The 19,561-nt window shown below is 45.2% G+C and overlaps 1 protein-coding gene across 2 annotated transcripts in view; it reads left to right on the forward strand.

Moving 5' to 3' along the window:
- The window catches only part of MXI1 (MAX interactor 1, dimerization protein), a 54,639-nt gene extending 39,774 nt beyond the window's left edge, over window positions 1-14,865 (forward strand). For both annotated transcript variants that reach the window (XM_058028677.1, XM_058028678.1), the window contains exons 4-6: window positions 10,392-10,506; window positions 11,668-11,839; window positions 12,976-14,865. In XM_058028677.1, the coding sequence (XP_057884660.1) occupies window positions 10,392-10,506; window positions 11,668-11,839; window positions 12,976-13,139 (451 nt within the window). In that variant the 3' untranslated portion in view covers window positions 13,140-14,865. The remainder of the gene's footprint in view (window positions 1-10,391; window positions 10,507-11,667; window positions 11,840-12,975) is intronic.
- Window positions 14,866-19,561: the final 4,696 nt, after the last annotated feature.

A 19,561-nucleotide genomic window follows, 5' to 3' on the forward strand; every position in this document is an offset into this window, starting at 1 on the left:
CTGTCAGTGTGCTGGGAGCTATGCTCTGTTCAGGCTCCCTCCTGAGTAACAAGCATAGGTGACATGAGTTAAAACCATTTGTCACTTAATGTTAGCCAGCTCATAGCCTCTTGAAATACACTATTGCTGCTTTTTCTGTGCAAAAATCCTTATATTCAGTACGAAAAGTACTGTTAGGATGTCTTAAGTTCTCCTTCCTACTGCTTTTTTTCCAAACATACATCAAAGAATGACCTTGGCTGGTAATTCATTTTCCCTGGGAAGTTTGAGGTTAAATTTAAAATAATTTTACAAGGTGAAATTACATGCACTGCTTCCCTTGTTCCAGATGTATGCCCTCTATACCTGAAAGGTACAGTAGATATTTGATGACTCCTTAAATATTTCTGACAGTGTGAAGAGATATTAGATGAAGAGCACATGCTTTCCTTCTGGCATAAAAGATTTTGTGTAAACAAGTATGTCAAATGGTCACATTCTTAGAATATACTTTCATTAGGAGTTTTCTTCCATGAGGTCAGCTTCAGAAGATAGATGCATGTGATTTAAAAAATCTTAGTGGCTATAACTTACCTGTGTTATTTTTTTAAATTATGTTAATGACAAAAAGAACTTCTAGCACCAGATAAGAATTTATTCTTGATATTGACAAATTTCCTATTCATGATTTTAAAAACAGGAAATATGTTTTCCCAAATAACAAGTTAATAGAATCCTTTACTCTTTCAGTGATATACAAATGCCTGTCTTATGAAGCAGACCAGTCCCTGGCTACTCTCCAGCTGCCTGCAGGGAAGCTCTCTGCTGCCTTGGGTTCTGCCAGGCTCAAGTGCAGGCATGGCTCTTCAAGGGTCCCTGCAGATCCTTTCTAATTCATCTGTTTTCTGGTGTGCACCATCTTTGATTTTTTCTGGAGAGGCTGGAAGGACCTGGTGGCAGTAGATCTGAGCTGGAGAACTTTCCCATTGCCTGGCAGTTTTAGAGGCCATTAAGGATTATGGAGTGAGAGCATCTCTGCTTCTCAGTGTTTGACTGCAGAAGCCTTGCAGGAGCCCAAACACCTCTTCATTTCAAAGGCATTGTGCTTAGCCAGGAAACCTCTGAACAGAATAATCAAGAATAGCTGGAGAGTTTGGGAAATCTTGGCTATCTTTGCTGGTGACCTAATTCTAGCAGTGAAGCTGAAAATCCATAGATTGCAGCAAAGCAGGTTAGTGCCTCCTCTGCAAGGAGGCAGGTTCCTGATGAATGGCACAGCTGCTTTGCAGGCATGGTGGCAGCGTGCAGGAGGACTCTGCACTGACTTGGCTTTGAGCACACTGTGTATCCCTAGAAGGATAATTACAATGGTATTAGTGAGAACCAGGGCACAGGACACCGCTGGCTATTTAAAGAGCAGGTCTATTTTTAACCACCTTTTAACAAAGATGGAGTTTTTATTAGACTGGGCTTTATAATTAACCAGCCTGGGTTGTCTGTTGATGTTTACAGCTTTCTTTGCATATTCCCTGATAGTCAAATGCAGGATTGTCACCATATCTTATGGCCAGGGTAGGAAATTGCAATACCTGCATGTTTAGCAGCACATTGAAAAGTTGGTGGCAAATGATCTTTACCTACATGTGCCCATACAGGCAGCACCCGGGCTGTGTTCTCAAGTCAGAAGGAGAACATGATGTAAAGCATTTGTGGCCTGTGGTGGCTGTTGGGTTTAGAATGTTGTGAGCACAGCTCAGCCTAAAAGGGGTTTAGCTGGTAACATTGTCTTCTGTGCTACACTAAAATATAATATAATTATATTCACCAGGGATTAAAATACTCTCTGACAATGTCCAATATTGATAATAGGAGATTCTCAATATATAAATTCAGGGGAAAATCTGCTCCAGGGCATCTGTTGCTATTTGACATCTCTTAAAAAGTATCCAAATTTCTTGCAAGGAATGACAAAGAGGAGCTGGGAGTTGGGAAGAGAAAGTGATGGACGGGCGCTGAGGTCAGTGTGAGATCTGTATGAAAATGAAGGGGTGAGAGAAAATGCCAGGCATTGATTGATTCCATTCCTTTGCTGGGCAGATGGCCACCTATGCTGCTCTCATCACCTTCTCATTGTGAAGCCCAGGTTATTGCATTTGATCTTTTTCTACTGAGTTGAAGCAGCCCTGTCTCATCAGTGCCTCTGAAGATCAAAGGGGTTATGAAAGGATGAGCAGTCGTGTTACCGAGCAACTGTGAGTTCATTCTGGGGGAGGAACCTTCCAAAATGGCATAATTTTTATTACTGTGAGCATCAGCATTCAAAAGTTTTTGACATTGCCTTTTCTAGTTTTGGAAGTCATGAGATTATAGGTAGCCTCTCTTTTTTAGAAATTGTTTCATACATTTAAATAAAGCTTCTGTCTTCTAGCCCTATAGTTCAAAGCAGGAAACCTCAAGATGTGCAACAAATAGGACCCAAAGGCCCAAAGTTATGCTGTGAATAAAATTAGTCCTGGATATATCACTTCAGCTTCAGAATCATAGTGTTGCTTTAGTATAATTATTTGGGATCTGCTTGATTTAGGAATTTGCCTTCAAAATCATAATTAGGAGAGGCCTCTCAACAATATTCAGTTTTATACCCAGAAGGATCCCAGGAAATGCAGAGATTTTTGACAGCTGTGTGATGCAGAGGGAGGTGGAGGAGCATGTCTTTCTCCAGACTGCAGTAGTAGGCTAGAAAGATCCATGTTGGAATGGACCAGTGGTGGCAAGACATCACTTGGCACAAGGTTTGTTGGTCTTGCAGCTTTTGTTTGCCAAGAACCTGAAACTCTTCCAAAGTTGACATCAGTGATGAGTGTTCCCATCTCAAAGTAATTTCTATGTAAGGTGGCCACACACTCCCACTGCAGTGCAAGGCCACCCAGGGCTCGGGGACAGTCAGGGTTTGTAGCATGGACACTTTGAAAGTGTACAGTGGAGAGTGTGGGCGGTACATTTTCAGGTAAAACCTTGCTTTGTGCTTACCTTAAGGCTTGCAGCTTCTGTTGCAGATGGGGAGGAGGGTTTCTGTGCCCCAAAATCAGCCATTTTTCCTGAGTATTTCAGTTGCTTGGTAAGATGCTCCCTTTCCCGGGGTACCTGGTTTTGGTTTTGTCTCTGAGGCGGCCTTTGGACAGAGCTCTGCAGTTGTGGAGTACATCAGGACATTGCTGTTTGTATTTTGTTTCCACTTATGGCCTTGAATCACAACTCTGCTTTCTTATGCACTGTGCCACCCCTTATTTGCCTGGTGCATGGCTTGTGACCAGGCAGAGGTACATTGATTTGTATGACTTGGAAAAACTGCATTGCTTTGGGGTTGGATTTTTAAATTATTTCTATTATAGTTTTACCATTGTTAGGTCACAGATCTCATCATTTGCAGTTTGTTTTTCCTTTGGCCTTGATTTGAGAACACAGTTGGGTGCACGTTCATCTCTAACTTTTGCAGACAGACCTGACATGGTTAAGATGAGGTTGAAAATGTTGCTTGTAGAACTTTTTTGTTCCTTTAAATTCCTATTTATAGTATGTTGTCAAGTCTTTTTATTGTCGGGATTAAATTTTCATTTCTTTATTTTAAATGGTAGAACTTCACATCTAAAAATTTAAAAATACGAAGGATTTTTTTCAGTTAATTTTTATGGCAGATGTTTTTGGTAGATCTTTACATCTAAAAATTTAAAAATACGAAGGATTTTTTTCAGTTAATTTTCATGGCAGATGTTATTAGCTTTTGGAATACAAATACTCATACATGCCAGGGAGCCATCGGTAGAAATTGACTGGAAACAGGGTCAGATGAGCAAGCGTCCTCTTCCAGCTGGGAGCACGGGCACGAAAACAATCATGAGGAGAGACCCAATTTAAAATCCGAAAGCAGGGCTTGTTGCGAGCGCTTTCAGAGCTCAGGTGGAGAACGTGAGCTTTCAGCGGTGCATTTGTGAGTCAGATTTCCTGCTGAAGGCCGCGGTGCCCTGTGCGCTCCGGCTGAGCGGGGCCGGGCTCTCACCGCAGCGCTGCTGCCCGGCCCGAGGGCTCGCAGCATTGCATAACGCGCTGCAGCAGCACCGAGCGGCACACCGCGGGCTCTGCCGCCTCCAGCCCGCAGCCAGTGCCTGCAAAAACCTCTGGAGAGAAGTGAGGGTAAAGCACCGGCACACAGCGGGCTCTGCCTCCTCCAGCCCGCAGCCACTGCCTGGAAAAACCTCTGGAGATGAGTGTGGGTAAAGCAGGGAGCAGATACCTCGCTGAGAGGGCTGGGCTGGGGGTCAGGGACAAGAGTAAGGAAAAGGCATCACGTCCTACGATGGCTGCTGGAGATAAGCAGCCTCTGACCTGTGAACTGCTTGTAGAAGGAAAGCGTATTTTCCCTGCCCTGTGGTTTTTGCATGTGTTTCTCATTACTTTTATCTCAAAATCATTCCCGTACATTGAATTATTGATGTGGGGTCGCATGTGTTTCTCCAGGAATTGCTTTCTTTAACCAGTGATCACTCCTGAATTTTTTAGACAATCTGTTAGGCTCTGAAATCCAAACAAAGTTGGTGGTTTCTAATTTCAGGGTTAAATTAGATTCGACTTTGAAAAGGCTTTGAGGGAAGAGGAGACATATGATAATGTCCTTCTCCATGTTAGGATCCTCCTTCTTCTGGTTCTTTTGGTGCTTCTTTTGGTTTGCTTCAATTTTTTTTAATATCTCACAAAGATCAAGTGTCTGATTTAGCCTCAGTGGAACTTGAGCATATTCCTGATGTTGAGCACATGCTTAAATCCACTGTTGAATTCAAGCCCTATAGACCTGGAGGCATAAGTACAAAAATATCTGGGAAATGCTTTTCTTTTCCCTCAGATGCTCCCTTCTTTCAACATACAAAATTAAGAATTCAGCATTTTGAACTGCTGCTGGAGGCGAGTTGGTCATTTCCTGCTGGGAGGGAGGCTTGATCTTTTAAAGATGGGAAGAGAGTTTGTGTGTGTGTGTCTGTGTGTGTGTTTTGCAGATGTTCAGGCCTTGATTCAGCAAAGTCTCTCAGCAGTGTCTGACGGGGGGATAGTGCTGAGTCTGGTAAACCTGCTGCTCCAGAGCCGAGTGTGTGCGTGTTTGCCTGGCTCCTCAGCAGAGAAAGTTTCTTTTCTCAGTTTCCATCCCTTCTGCTCCTGGTGGAAGTTGGCAAGGACCCCTGCACAAATCCCAAACCACTTCTGGCAAAGAAGCTGCTGTCTCTCTGGCAGTGTTAACATTCAGGGATGGCCCATGTCTGCAGCATGGACCAGAGGAGGATGGAGCAGGCAGTGGGGTCACCCCTTGTCAGGGGCTGCACAGGGGCTTGGCTGAGCCCACCAGGGCCAGGAAGGGAAACTGCCAGTGGTCTTACAGCCCTGGGCTGGCCCTTGTAGGGATCCTGTTGGGCATTGTTAGGGGGTTAGGTTTCAGCCCCTGTGTAGCCACTTTGTGACCAGCAGACACACAGAGCTTGGAGCTGCCAGCACAGGTCCTCAGCTCTCTGGGGACTTCCCAGCAGGGAGGTGGTGGCTTTGTGCCCAGCTTGCTATGGTGCAGAGTGTTGTGCTAGGTTGATTCCTACCCAAACTCCTCAAAAATGTATTCAGAGGTGTGGGGGAAGGAAACAGAGACTTTTTTTTTGCACCCACACCTTTTTCTGCAGTGCAGTTTTGATTCAGGCAAAAGAGAGCCCAGTTCCTGCAGTGGGATTTGCATGTGTGTTGTACACTGAGACAGCTGAAGCTGTGAGCAAAAAGCACGCATAAATAAAGGCTTCCTCCCTGTGCTTTATATAATCAGAGTGGGTGATGTCATTGGGAGCTGGAGAGGAGAGCAGGCTGTGAAATTACAGCCCTCTGCAGCCAGACAGAGCCAAGTGCAAGGGGGGGCTGCACAGAGCAAGAGCCAGGCTCCCCTCTGATACAGGCTCAGGACAGAGGACCTTGGAGGGGAGCTGGGGGTAGAAGTAGATAATCCTAATACAGTCAGATAATCCAAATACAGTCAGAAGCTCTTGCACAGGCACAAAGGGAAAGCAGGGAGAACAGCAGGTGCCCAGTGAGCAGCACTGGGGCTGCCATTTCAAGGGCCAGCCCTCCCTTCTTCCATATGCAGCCTTTTACAGCTTATGGATCTGCTGGAAGGGCTGTGGGGCTGCTGGGCTTTTTCATCCTTCTTCTGCTTCAGTCTCGTGGCCCATTGCAGCTCCTGGCAGAGAAGAGAGGGCATCCTTGCCCTGCTTGCCCTCCACATCCCAGAGGAACTTGCTTCCAGTCTCTTCCTGGCCCCACACAGAGGAGGAAGCACAAGCAGCATAGGGGCTCTGTCTTAGCCAGAGTGAAACAAGATAAAGGATGATCCTCAGCTCTTTGGGACAGGGCTTGTGTTTGGCTCTGGGTTTCTGAAACCTCTCAGGTGTTTTACTCCTTTTTGGCCATCCTGATGCCCCCCAACATGGGAATCTCAAACAGGAGTTTTCCCTCTCGTCAGGCTGAGCAGGAAGAGGGGACCAGGCTCATCCCTTGGGAAAGTGGAGAGCCCCTTTCTTTCAAATCTTTCACAGACTTCTCTTTCAACACATCAAGCATCTACAATGTGCTCAGTATGCTGCTGTGAGAGCCTGATTTTTTCCCACTTTGGCAGGAGGAAGGGCTGCAGCTTTTCCCATCTCCCCTGCAGCTAGCATGCAAAAGCTTCGGCCTCTGCTGAAACTGGAATTCTCCTTCTGTCATCCTCTGTCTTCCTCAGGATGAAGAGAGTGAGAGGCAGCAGCCCTTTGCACCAAGCCTGCCTTGTTTCTCTGTTATATAACAATATGGGCTTTTAGACTTGTTTTTCTAGATATTGGCAGATGCGTCAAATATTGGCATAATCCAGTGGTTTACATGGAAAGCCGTCTGGCTCTGTCTGGAGGCTGCACAATGCTGCTATTTTCATTGAAAACAAGAGCCTGCAGCATTGTCAAAGCCACGTTGCAGCAGAGTCCAGGTAAACAAGGGAAAAGGCACTCACATCATGGCCTGACCTGGGGAATTACAGCTGCCCAGGGGCAGCTCCAGGACTTGATAAGAAAGATTAATGGCTTTGCAATTGCTTTCTCTCTGAAATGGTCTTTTAGCTAAGTCTTCTGTGATGGTTTTCAAAGAATCACAAAGTCATTTCAGTTGGAAAAGACTTTCAAGACCATTGAGTTCAACCTTTGACCGATCACCATTTTGTCAGCTAGACCATAGACCTCTGTGCAACATCTAGTTCAGTGAGCAGTGGCTCCATCTGCTCCCAGGGCTCTGGAGTTTTATTTCTGATGCACCCACCAGTCTGTCAGACCTGCAGTGTATGCCCTGCAATTTAAGAACAAATGATGGTCCACTGGGGCTGTTGGCAGCTGAGGTCAGGGACTGTGATTGGGCTAGATTTTAAAAGTGAAAAAATAAGGAAGGTATTGGATGCTGCAGAGGGGTAGCAGTTGGGGAAGTTGTTTAGTTGGGTCTCTCTGAAGGAAAGCATCGTGCTCACATGCCAGGACAGTTTGCAGGCTTGGTTGTTCCTTCCCATCCCAGTGTGGCTCAGCTTGGAGTGCGAAATAGGGGGAAATGCAGTGGCAGCACAGAAGTATTAGCTTTGGTGAGACATGTTTGAAACCTGCCCCTGCAGTGTGCTTGCAGCCTGAGCTGTGCTGTGTGCAGCTTATCAGCTCCCACCACACTCGTGTCCCAGGCAGGTGGCCCCTCCTGATGGGGGCTGTGCTGGCACAGCCATCACCCCTGCTGCAGGCCACAGCCTTTGGCCAGCAGCCAGCAGAGCCAGGTGCAGGAGTGGCTTCTCTGAAAATGGTCTGCATGTGCCTGGGACAAGCAGTGACCTTCTTCTCTCCACCATGGTCCTGGGGCACAATGGGAAGGTTTTCAAGTGTCTGGGGTTTTATTACATGGCTGGACCTTTGCCTGTAGCTTTCAGGTGCTTAACAGGGTTGATCTTGTTCAGTCTGCACACAACCCAGCTTTTGACGTGGCACATCAGTGCCACCCTTGATCGCTGTCTCAGCAATCCAGCCAGTGCTTGCTGCTGCCTGAAGCTGATCTCTGGTTCCAGGAATTGCAGTTCCTGGTGCAGCACCTTCCCAGTTCCTGGTAAAACACAGTGCTGAGAATCAGCCCAAAGCTCAGGCTTGTAGATGTGTTATCCATTTCTCTCTGCATTCAGGAGTGGACTGTGATGTCTTTGTGACTGGTTGGATGTTGATTCCCCAAACTTTTTTTCCTGTTACACAAATAATTTGATTTTCACCATGGGCTGGGAGCTGCCTCCAGGCCTGTGGTACCTGCCTGGAGCAGATGCTGTGTAGCAGTCTGCTGTTAGGTGAAGCCCCAGATCTGGGCTCTGCTTGATCAGTGTTTTTAACTTGGGCTGATCTGTAGGTGAAGTGTGTGGCTGGAGCTGATGCTTGTGCTGTGAGGAGACACGTGCTGCTCCATGCTGCAGCTTAGTGGCTGTGCTCTGACAGCTCTGACTCAGTGACTTGCCTGTGTGGCCATTCAGGAAGTCTATGCCATATCCAAAAATTGGTTTCAAACCCCAGAATGTCTTTGACCTCAAGATCCTGCTCCTCTTCATTTCTGTGCAAGAAGTCAGTGCTCAATGTCCCAGCTGTAGTGCCACTGTGAACCAGCAATACTTTTTCATTGCTTACCCTTTCAGTCATCATGGGACACAGGGCAAACACTTGTAGTGGGAGCACACTCCTGACCAAGCTCTGTGTTGAAAACTGGCTTTCAGGTAAAAAAAAATCTCCCCATGTCAACCATATGAGTTTAATGACAGTGGGGTTTGCCCTAGAGCAACTTGAGAAGTAGGAGATGAGATTGATGTGATTACTGTTCTTTCAGTTTGATTTTTGGATTATTATTTCCCTTTCCCCACCCCTGTAGTTGTTAATGTTTAATGGAAAGCATGCTTTCTTCAAGGCTCTTGCTGGTAATATGCAGCCCTGTGACTGTTATTGAAACAGAATGATGAACCCTTCGTAAAGAGATTTATGGTAGAAACTGTGAGGAGCTCACTTCTACAGCACGGCCAGTGAACACTCCCCTGTGCTGACAGTTCATCAGCAAAACCCCTGACCCTTCCACCCTTAATCATCCTTGCTTGTCACTGACATAATTGCCTGATTACAGACTCCTCTCCCCCACCCCTTTCAAACTGGGTGCAATAGTGCATTTGAAAAACAAATGGAAATGAACTGTCCATGCTCTTTTTTTCTTTCTTTTTTTTTTTTTTTCTTCCCCTGCATTGAGATGGATCAGGCTAAGATTCAGTTTCTTTGTGCATGAGCAGGGGCTGGGATAGGCTTTCAGGAGTCTTTTGCACTGGTGTTTCTTGCATGTGAATGGTAAAGCTGATGTCATTGTGTTATTGATTGGGATGACAACTTTGGACATAAATCATTAATGTCTGGGAAAGAGAGAGGGAGGGGAAAAAGGCAACACACACTCGATAGTTTTCCATAAATCTGCTGTTCATCCCTGCAGACGTGATCCAGAGGAGGGGACAGTGGGAGCAGTTTTCCTCTGCAGCCTGAGGACGATGTGTGTTGTTACTGCTGCCTGAACCATTTACCCCAGAACATGTTGCCATGTTCTGCAGAAAATGGATCATATCACCAGCAGTGCTGTTGTGCTGGAGCCTGTCTTTGTAGCCAAGGTCAGAAGTCTGCCTGGGGGAAGGTCTTGGGTTCTCTCATTCCCACAGACCTTGCACCCCCAGCAGCATTTCAGACCTGGGCCCAGGAAGGAGTAAGAGTGCAGTTCTTGGGAACTACTGTCCCTGTCACTCCTTGAATTGCCAGGGATTGTTTCAGTGTTTTGAATTGACCATTTCTTCATTGATGATCTTAATTTCATGCAAGAAGAGGTGTTCAGGTCAGTTCATAGCAAATGTCCTTGAGCTGGCAATGAACAAGCACACAGGGGGTAGCAGTCATTCAAAACTGCTTTCACAAAAGTTCTCAGCAAAACAGACAGCAAATAGCTCAGAGAGAGAGGAAATCCATGAGATACTTGTACCATTTTCTTCTGTGCCTTTGCCCCTGCACAAAGTTCATGCAGATGGGTCAGATTATCAGTTCAGACAGCAAGAAAATAAACAGTGTCTGTCAGAGGTTAGCAATAATGAAAGTATTGGTGAGCAGCTGATGTTTGAAGCGTAAATAGTTCAGTGGCAGTCTGTGCTGGTACCTGAGGGGAATCTTGTCATGTGTGGAAACAGGGAAGCCTGAAAACTGCCTCGTGGGGGGGCAGCAGTGAAAGCAGTGACATTCCCTTGCAGAAAGCATGGCTCTGACCCTCCTGTTCTCCCCTTGCAGCCGAGCTCACCTCCGCCTGTGTCTAGAACGCTTAAAAGTTCTGATACCGCTCGGACCAGACTGCACCCGGCACACCACGCTTGGGCTGCTCAACAAAGCCAAAGCACATATCAAGGTAAGAGCTGCCTTTCCCTGCTGCTTTCAGTGTGTGCTCATCCTTGCTGCCTAGAGCTAACTCCGTTGAAGGAAACGTGACACTGTTAATAAATAAATAAATAAAAAGAGCAAGCAAGCCTTGCCCCCTTGATTAGCCATTTATCATTGCCACAAGCCACATTGTTGGAAGAGTCCATAATGAACTCCTTAAGTACAAAAATGATAGATTTGAAGAGCGAACATCTTGTTCTGTATTGTTGACAGCTGTATCTCTTTAAAGAAAAACATACCTACTGCTGAGTGACTGCCTTTTGATGGGAAATGCAGCTTTTTTTCTGGTGTGCTACTGAGTTTCCACTGCTGAAGCATTAGCACAAACCACAAGAGTGCGAGACAGGTTTGGCTTGCTGGAGTTCCATGTGTGAACCTTCCAGCTAGCCTAGCTCTTCCAGCTCCACTTTTGGCAAAGAGAGATGTGAAAAGAAAATGCAGCATTGTCAGTATCTGGGAGAGGCTGAAATACTTCGTTGCAGGTCAGGATATAGAGAGGGAAGATTGGGTGATGAGGGAGGGAAAGTGCTGCCAAAGGGACAGAGTTAGCCTGAAATGACTCCTCCTTATGCAATGTGCTTGTCGTAGGAAACAAAGAACAGTGCCCTGGTAGATTTCCCAGCTGTGATCAAAGAAATCTGTAGTAGGTTATGTAAATCACTCACTGAATAGAAAACTGTTTCTGAGAAATCCTTCTAAACCATGCAGTAAGGAGCACAGAACTCCGGGGCCACGTTTTTATGTTGGAGCAGCTCGTAACAAACCCTGGAGTGGATTGGCTTGGGGGTGTGAGGCCCCTCCGTGGGCACAGGCGGTAATGCAGGTGTCTGATCCCGGGTGGAATGACCCACAAGCAGACTGCTGCAGTTCACAGCGTGTCCCCTGGAGAGGCTCAGTCCTCAGAGACTCTTTGTACTAATGGGTATGATTTATCAGGAGCTGAGAGGTGGAAAGATGTGAGGAGAAGGCATTGTGCTTGGAGACTATGAGGCAGCTTGGTTCAGGGCACTTGAACTTGAATCCTTCTGGGACTGGGAAGGTCTAAGCAAGGCAGGTGGCAGGGCAGTAGAGGTGGGAGGGAAGGAGAAAAGGATAAAAGCAATTACTGAGTTATATTTGGTCATCTCAGAAACTTGAAGAGGCTGAGAGGAGAAGCCAACACCAGCTTGAGAACCTGGAACGAGAACAAAGATTCCTAAAGAGAAGACTGGAACAGCTACAGGGTCCTCAGGAGATAGAGCGAATACGAATGGACAGCATTGGATCTACCATTTCCTCGGATCACTCGGACTCGGAGCGAGGTGGGTGCTGCTGAACCAGCGTGGAATTGCCAGGACTCTGAAGTGAGAGAATGAGATTCATCCATTTCATATCTTTCAGCTTCCCCTTCCCATGGCCTTTGGTGTTTAGGTTGCTGATTCTGCTCACACACAGGCACATACACACACATGCATATGGAGAGTTTAGTATTTTGCATGAGTTCCAAGTCTGGAAGAATTGTTGTTGCTGTCAACTTGATCTGATTTCCTTGGCATTGAAAGAGATGGTGAAGTTGAGATGCTCATTGTGATTTTTGTTCTGCTGAATCTCTTGGCAACAAAAAGAGGAAAATGCAAGATATCAATAAAACTGGAACCAATGTTTTGTACACCTACCCCCCAGCCCCCCTACCAAACTTCCCATTGAGCTCACCTCTTCAGTCAAAACTGGCTAGATATATCTGAATGGCTAACTGAATTAAGATAACTCCTTTTTAAAAATATCCCTGCAGTGGACAGAACATTAGGCACAATATATGGTTTGATATTTTCTGACAGACCAGAAGATGATGGATAGTTTGGGTATGAATCTGTAGTTTAAAACAAAAATCCTTTGGAAAATTCCTGAACAATATGGGAGCCAAGATACCTGGTTAATTAGATCTTTGCTTTTTAAGTCTTTCTTAAAAACAAGATGTCCATTCCAAAATCCACTGAGCATGTGTGAGAGTAACCCAGATTCCCATGGTAATGCATTGTAATTGTGTGTGGTCCTGGCTTTGGCAATATAAAGTCAAGCAGCTAGCATGTTTAGGGTTGACTTCATGCTCCATTTTCTCTCTTGCACTCAGTTTTATTTGTTTCTTCTTTTTTTCTAACACTGGGGTATTAGAGGTCCAAAGAAAGAGGTGGTGGGACAAGCTCAGTGTGTGGGGTGGCTCAAGTACGCTGACAGTGTGGCTGGTGTGTGGAGGAGTGAAATCCCTTTGCCAAATCCCTACAAAAACCTCCAAGCTGGTATTAGTCTTTTTATAAACAATGACCACAGCCCATCCCATTCCAGGGAGAACCTGCTTCAATTCCCTGTGTTGGGGGAGTCCCAGGAGCTCACTGGCATGAAGGGGGCAGTTGGGTGTGGAGCGCTAACCTGTGTGCATTTCTCTCATTTCCCTTTCTAGAAGAGATTGAAGTGGACGTTGAAAGCACAGAGTTCTCCCATGGAGAAGTGGACAATATCAGCACAACCAGCATCAGTGACATTGATGATCACAGCAGCTTGCAGAGTATTGGGAGTGATGAGGGTTACTCCAGCGCCAGTGTCAAGCTCTCGTTTGCTTCCTAGAACCAAGTGAGACAACAGTGCAGGGTGAATGATTTCACTGGGATGATCAAACTGGGTCCTAGATGCCAGTATCCTCTTTCAGAATTGACATATTGACAGCTAGGCCTGGAGAGACCTGTATATAAAGCTTTTTGGGTAAAGGAAGCCTCCCCAGAAACCCATATTTGTTCATTTGGTCATGTTACCAATCCCAATTTCTGCTGGCAAAAAGTTAGGCCAAATACTAGTCCCTTTGCAGTCAATGAAATCCATTTGTTTCTGTGGGACCTGGATCTAGACCCTAGTGATGAAACACTTTGTTTTGAATTTATTTGAAATTGTTTGAAAGAGGATACTAGAAACTCATCCCTCTCTTTCTGTCATGAGATCTGAGAAATGTCAAAATTTCTTACGCCGCATTCAGATTGAACAACCTAATTTAGGCCCTTCTGAAGAGCTTTTTTGGTCCTGAAAGGACTGTATCCTACAGTTTACCACAATCTAATGCTGTCATAATGTACTAGGAAATCTAAGAAGGCTTACGTAGCCTAGGAATAACAGTGCCGATAATGATGAAGGTCTCATTCTGTGCCCAGAGGGAGAGGGGCAGCGATGTTCAGGGGAGAACACCATTCAACTCAGCTTTCTGTTGGACATCATTTGAACAGTGAGTACCTCAGAAGCGTGGCTAAAGCGAGAGGTACACACCTGTAACCTACCAGCACAGGGTGGGCTGTCAGGCCTGGGGCTGTGCCAGCGCCAGCAGGTCCCAGGTAGATGTGTGCCCCTCGCAGGCACACGGCCAGCTGAGGGCAGAACGAAACCAGCACTCGAGAGCTGACACACCAGACAGTCATGCCCAGATACTGAGCCACTATGACCTTTTTATTTGAAGTGATTTTTTGATAAACATTTGTAAATGTGTTGGGAGGGAAAACACCCCAAGTCTGATGCATCTTTTTAGAGCTTGTCCATATGAAACCTTAGATGTCTTTTATATGAATTTATGCCATGAAAAGATCTCTGTTTTGATGAAGCACTTGACCCAATGAAATGCAAAGATCCTTTTTTTGCCATGCACACAAAAATTAAGGTTGTGCTAAGCTGGAAGAGGCCAGGTTTGGTGGGGGTTTCTTCAGTTTTCTTTTTAGAATCATTCCCTTTGCCGACTTTTGAAGTTCCAGTCCAGTAGTTAACCTAGTTAAGCTCAGCACGTCTCTCATGTTAATGTAATGTTTTGACTGCACGTCCTGTTCCCAAGGGCCTTGCCACCTTATCTGTGCAGGTGCTGTTAAGAGCTGTTATAGCGAATGTTTTCTAATTTTCTCCAAGACAAGCATTCTAACCTGCACTTTGAGGGCTTTGCTTTTTTTATTTTTGTCTTTTTAATGGCCAGGATTATTTTGTTTTCCAAGTTTTAAAAACCTTAATAGAGTCTTCACCTATGGCATTGTTTGAAACTTTGTATATCCTTAAGTAATTTAATTACCCCTCATTACTAAGAAAAAAAGAGGAAAAAATGCTTTATAAAATTCATAACTTATTGCTGATTTGAATGGGTTGTTAATTTCAGTCCTTTAGATTTTATTTTATTGTTTTAGATAGGGTTGGGTAAAAAGAGGTAAAATAAAGTAAAAAAAATAAAGACAACCATATTTAGCAGTGCAGTGGAATTGTGTTTAAATGTTAGCATATGGTCCCCATTAAAGTAGCACTTTAACGCCATTAAACATTTCTGTATCTGAAATGAGTTGTGTTCTTCCATCTTGGTCATTGCTGTCACTTCAGCCAGCTGCTGTTCTTCTTGTGCCCTTCGGTCCTGCGGTGACATCCTGAGCGAGTCTCATGCAGACTTGTGCACTGTGATAAGTTGCCTGTGTTTAAATACTCTGATGTTTCCCCCACTCTCCAAAATGTGTCATTCCCTGTAAGAGGCACAACACACATGCTTGAGTAGAGAAATACTCTTTCCATGGCTGTAATGAATGATTTCTCTCCAGTCTGGGTTTTTTGAAATTAATTTGCTTACTAAGTTTGCATCTGGTTGCAGTTGTTAAACGTGTTTTCACTTGTGTGCATGTAATCCAGTGTCTCAGTCCATCTGTTCTTCTTTCTGGGAGGTTACCTGGCAGGAGCAGGAGTCTGCCACAGAGTGAATTAAGCTCTAGGTTGCAAATGCAGCCCAAGGGCTCTGAAAGAAGAAATGCTGCTTGAATTTGCTTTTGGGGTCTATATGATATCTGGATGACACAAGGCTTGAAACAGTCTGTAGAGTGGTGAAAGATAGGAAACTTCAGCTCTAGCAAGGTCTTATTTATTTATTCATTATTATTCTCCTTGGAAGTGTTGACAACTGGCAGTGCTGGTGCTGAGCAGTTGGATACCAATTGGATTTATTTATTTATGAGCCATTTTCCGTAGCTGTCACAGCACCTCCTCTTTCCTGTTATTCCTGTTTGTGTGAAATGTCCACTTGGGAAAGGAATACAACAGCTGAGAAGCACTGAACTTCAAGGGATGGAGAATGGCCCTGCTCTCCTAGTTGGTATAAAACAGTGACGTGTCTATGGTTGGAATAAATGCATTTGAAATGTTTGTTTGTAATGCTCTGGGGCAGTTTGGTATCTCCTACCTTTTCTAGTGTTGTGGTCTCAAAGGGGTCCTGATCTCAAGTGCAAGTAAATGGGGAAAATGTCACAGGAGATGAACTTCCATCACCAGCCACCTGCCTGACTGCTCAGCCAGCAGCAGTGCTCCAGCAAGGGGGAGGTCAAGGAAGAAAACAAATCTAAAAACCTTTCTAATAACTCCAAAGACCTGGGATTGGTTGCTCTGGTGCTGGTGGGTTCTTTGTAGCAGATACTAGCAGATTTCAGCTAGAGTTTTGATAATTTCTTATGTGATGAAACATTTCTCTGGCCTTTCAAAGTTGTCCTGCCCTGGTTTATTTCTGCTTTGTGGACTCTGCATTTTCTCACCTCACACAGCTGCCATCCTCCTCAAATCTCCCTTCACTGTTCTGGCCTCTTGCATTGCAGTGTTCAAGATAACCAATTTTTAGAGATGTTGCTATAATTTTACAAGACTATGGTGACTTTTCCTGTGAAAGCAGAATTGGATGCACTTTCCTGAGGCAGCCTTCCCATGCAGCAGGCAGACGTGCACACACACGCACGCACAGCTCCCTCCTAAGCTCATTCTGTCAAGTCCTCCCTCTGTAAATTAGATCCCCAGTGGGTCTCTTTGCTACAGACAAACCCATTAAAAAGACCATCCAGCATTTTCCTTCTTTTGACACGAGTGTATTATGGAATGTCACCTCGTGTCTGCAGACAAGGTGGAGATGACTATCTGGCTGCATTTGTCACGGTTATCCTGTGGCGAGTTGTCACTTGAAGGTCATTTTAACGTCCGTTCCATTAGCAGCATGTCAGTGACGAAGGTGGTCTCACATCTGTCTGTCTCAAGAAATCTGTAGGTCAATAGAAAGGGGGTTAACTAGACAGACTTATCATTTTCTGAGGTTGGTGATTGTGTTTTCCTTTTGTCTGTTTGTTTGCTTGTTTGCTGCCATCTGTTTGTGAGCTCCGGCCTCCTGCTTTTCTGCTTTGTTCTCTTGTACTCACTGTTCCCTGTTTGTTGTGTTGCCCCGTTGGAATGGGTGAAACATTTGGCTTCAGAGGAATTGAGATCCATTGGGTGCCCTAACTGGAGATAGTTGTTCTCTTTTCTCCCCACCCAGGATCATAAGCTTTTCCTGTGGCATTTTTTCTGACACCAAACATGCATCATTGGAGGAAGAAATCAAGGTCTCTGCAAGAGAATGGTAAAAAACAGGGCTTCATTCTGGGGCTAGGGAGGTGATAACAATGAAAAGCTATATAAAAGCAGAATAAAGTCCTAATTTTTTTCCTAGAGCTTTCTCCCATGGACACATTGTCCAGTGAGTGAGAAATTCCGTGACTGGATAGTGACTGAAACGCCTCTGCATCAGCAGTGTGATCTCTGAATTGTCCTGTGGGACCCTCGGGGAAGGGGAGTGTGTCCTTCTGCCCCTCTGTTCCCCAGTTTGCATAGAATACCTAGAGAACACTGATGTGCTGTCACATCTTCTTGAAATGTGCCAACACATCTGAGTGACATTTGGGAGGATGACTGCAGGAGAGTGGTGTCTGTACAGACAGTTTTCCTTTTACTGAAAGATGGGTTAACTGGGAATAATGCACCAGCACTGGCCTCTGCTTCTCTGCTCATTTCCTCCTGCCGAGAGGGCTGATCGTGTCATTGTGAGGCAGAGGCAGGAGCAGGGAGTCTGTGGGTACTGGTGTTGTGGCTGTGGTGATAAATACCTTTTATGGAGGGGTTCTGTTTGTGGAGTTGTCTCACAACATGCATGTGTTGAGATCCCTTCAAAAGTGTCAAGGATCAGGGATTGCTGAGCAGCCTCTGGGAAGGGTGGAAGTGTGCTCTGAGGTGTGGGCTCATAAAGAGCTGAACAGTTCAGTCACGTGGTGCTGCTGGCCTGGCTGATGCAGGCCAAAGGTGTGAAATGTAATTTATTTGGGGAAAGATCTTCAACATTGGCCATGCTGTAAAAGCTGTGGGTAGCAATTTATTTTTATCGCACTGGGAAAAATCAGCGCCTTGGTTTGTAGTACCCCAGTGAGGCCTGGAGCAAGTGGTGGGGTGAGCTGGGTAGTTTGGCCTTTAGCAAGTCATCCAACATCTTGGCTTGCAGACTGCTGTGCTGCAGACATGTGATGAAGCTTTATTTTAATACAGCAAGGATACAGCTTCAGCAAGGATTAATTTTGATCTTGACGGATGTTGCAGCAAAGCAGAATAAGCCATGAAGGAATTTAAAGTATTTTATGGTGGTTTTAATATTGTGGTTTCTAGTTAAAATGTGCACAGGCCTAGGCCATAACTTGGGCTACCAGTGCTCTTGTTAATGCTCCATTCAGCTAAGGTTAGGAAATTCTTTCCATTTAATCCCCTTTCAAAAATACGTCTCAATTAATTGTTTTGGATCTCCTCCTGGAAGGCTTGATGGGGAAATACAAAAGCTCTTTCCTATCCCAGAGTGCTGGATAACTGTACGAAATAGTATCCATCACCCCAGGAAATCCCAGTTTCAGCAGGTCAGTCAGACAGGTAAAGTGTAAAATGCAGTTCATATTCCTCAATGATAAAGGCTCTTTGGGAAGTAACAGCACCTTTCAGTCTAAGTGAGAGCAAACCTTTTTCAATCAGCACCCACTGTGAGAAGGCTTTGCATTTCTGTGCAGACCAAGGAGTCCTTGTGAGGTGAGTTCAGTGTAGAAGGGGAATTGCTTTGCAGAAGGAAGCAATGCAAGTGCTTTTATGTAGCAGAGCCTTTAGCTCAAGACCAGAGCTGGCTTGGGTGGGTGGCACCATCATCCCCATGCAAATGTCCCTCCTTATTTTACTGTCTAAGTGAAAGTTCTTAGAGCCCAGATGAAGACTGAACAAATCACAATGCAAAGAGCAGCACCAGCTCCCAGGCAGCAATCCTTCTCTTGGGCCTGACCCAGGAATGTTTTCAGCAACCTCACTCTTCACAGAACTGTTGCAAAGAGAGTATTCCCAAGACCCTGCCACAGCTGCTGCAGGTGAGCAGAACCTCAAGGGGAAGCAGAGAAGTTTGCTGTAGGTTTTGCCTTCTAAAGATCTCCACTCTAGAATTGCAGTCCTCTCAGGTAAAGTCCCTTTTTGTATTTACAAACCTGTGAGACTGAGCACAGCTGCATAAATAAGTGACACAGCACTCACTGGCTTTAGGGAAGGCAAAGGAGAAATGGATTGCCATGACCATGAGAATTTCAATTTGCTACTGCTGAGACTTCTAAATACTTAAACTGACTGGGGCAATTTCCTAGATCTGAGTCAGGTTTATGCTGGTTTAATTTCCACAATGGGTTTCAGTTTGCACAGGACTGAGGCTGTGCTCGAGAAGAGGAAACATGCAGCCCATACTGGTCATTTTGCACAGTACCCTTATCTGACAGGCACAAATCTCTTGACAAATATCTCTTCCATCTCCATAGCTTGGGGGGGTTTGCACTCTTTACTTTTACAGTAACTTTCCCTGTCATTTCAGTGTTTTTAAGTAGTCTCTGGCCATAGCAGGATTTGCTGGCACTGGGGTAGGTAATTTGTGTGCAAAGGCCCAGAGCATGAGTTCCCAGGCTTCTTTCTGTCTAGACCAGTTATTAAAACTGGAAAATAAATTGTAAAAGAACCCCAACCAACCAAAACACCATCAGCCACATTTCAGGTCAACTCAGAATTTGTAATGTAAGAAACTTTTGTGTTTTGGCAATTACCAGCATTGCTTCACGCAAGATTTATTTTTATTACATGAATTTCTCAAGCCACTTTACTAAGGCTGTGTTCCAAAGCCAGATTACAATTAACTGGCC

Source organism: Melospiza georgiana, chromosome 8 (genome assembly GCF_028018845.1).
Source record: "Melospiza georgiana isolate bMelGeo1 chromosome 8, bMelGeo1.pri, whole genome shotgun sequence".
Classification (NCBI taxonomy): Eukaryota; Metazoa; Chordata; class Aves; order Passeriformes; family Passerellidae; genus Melospiza; species Melospiza georgiana.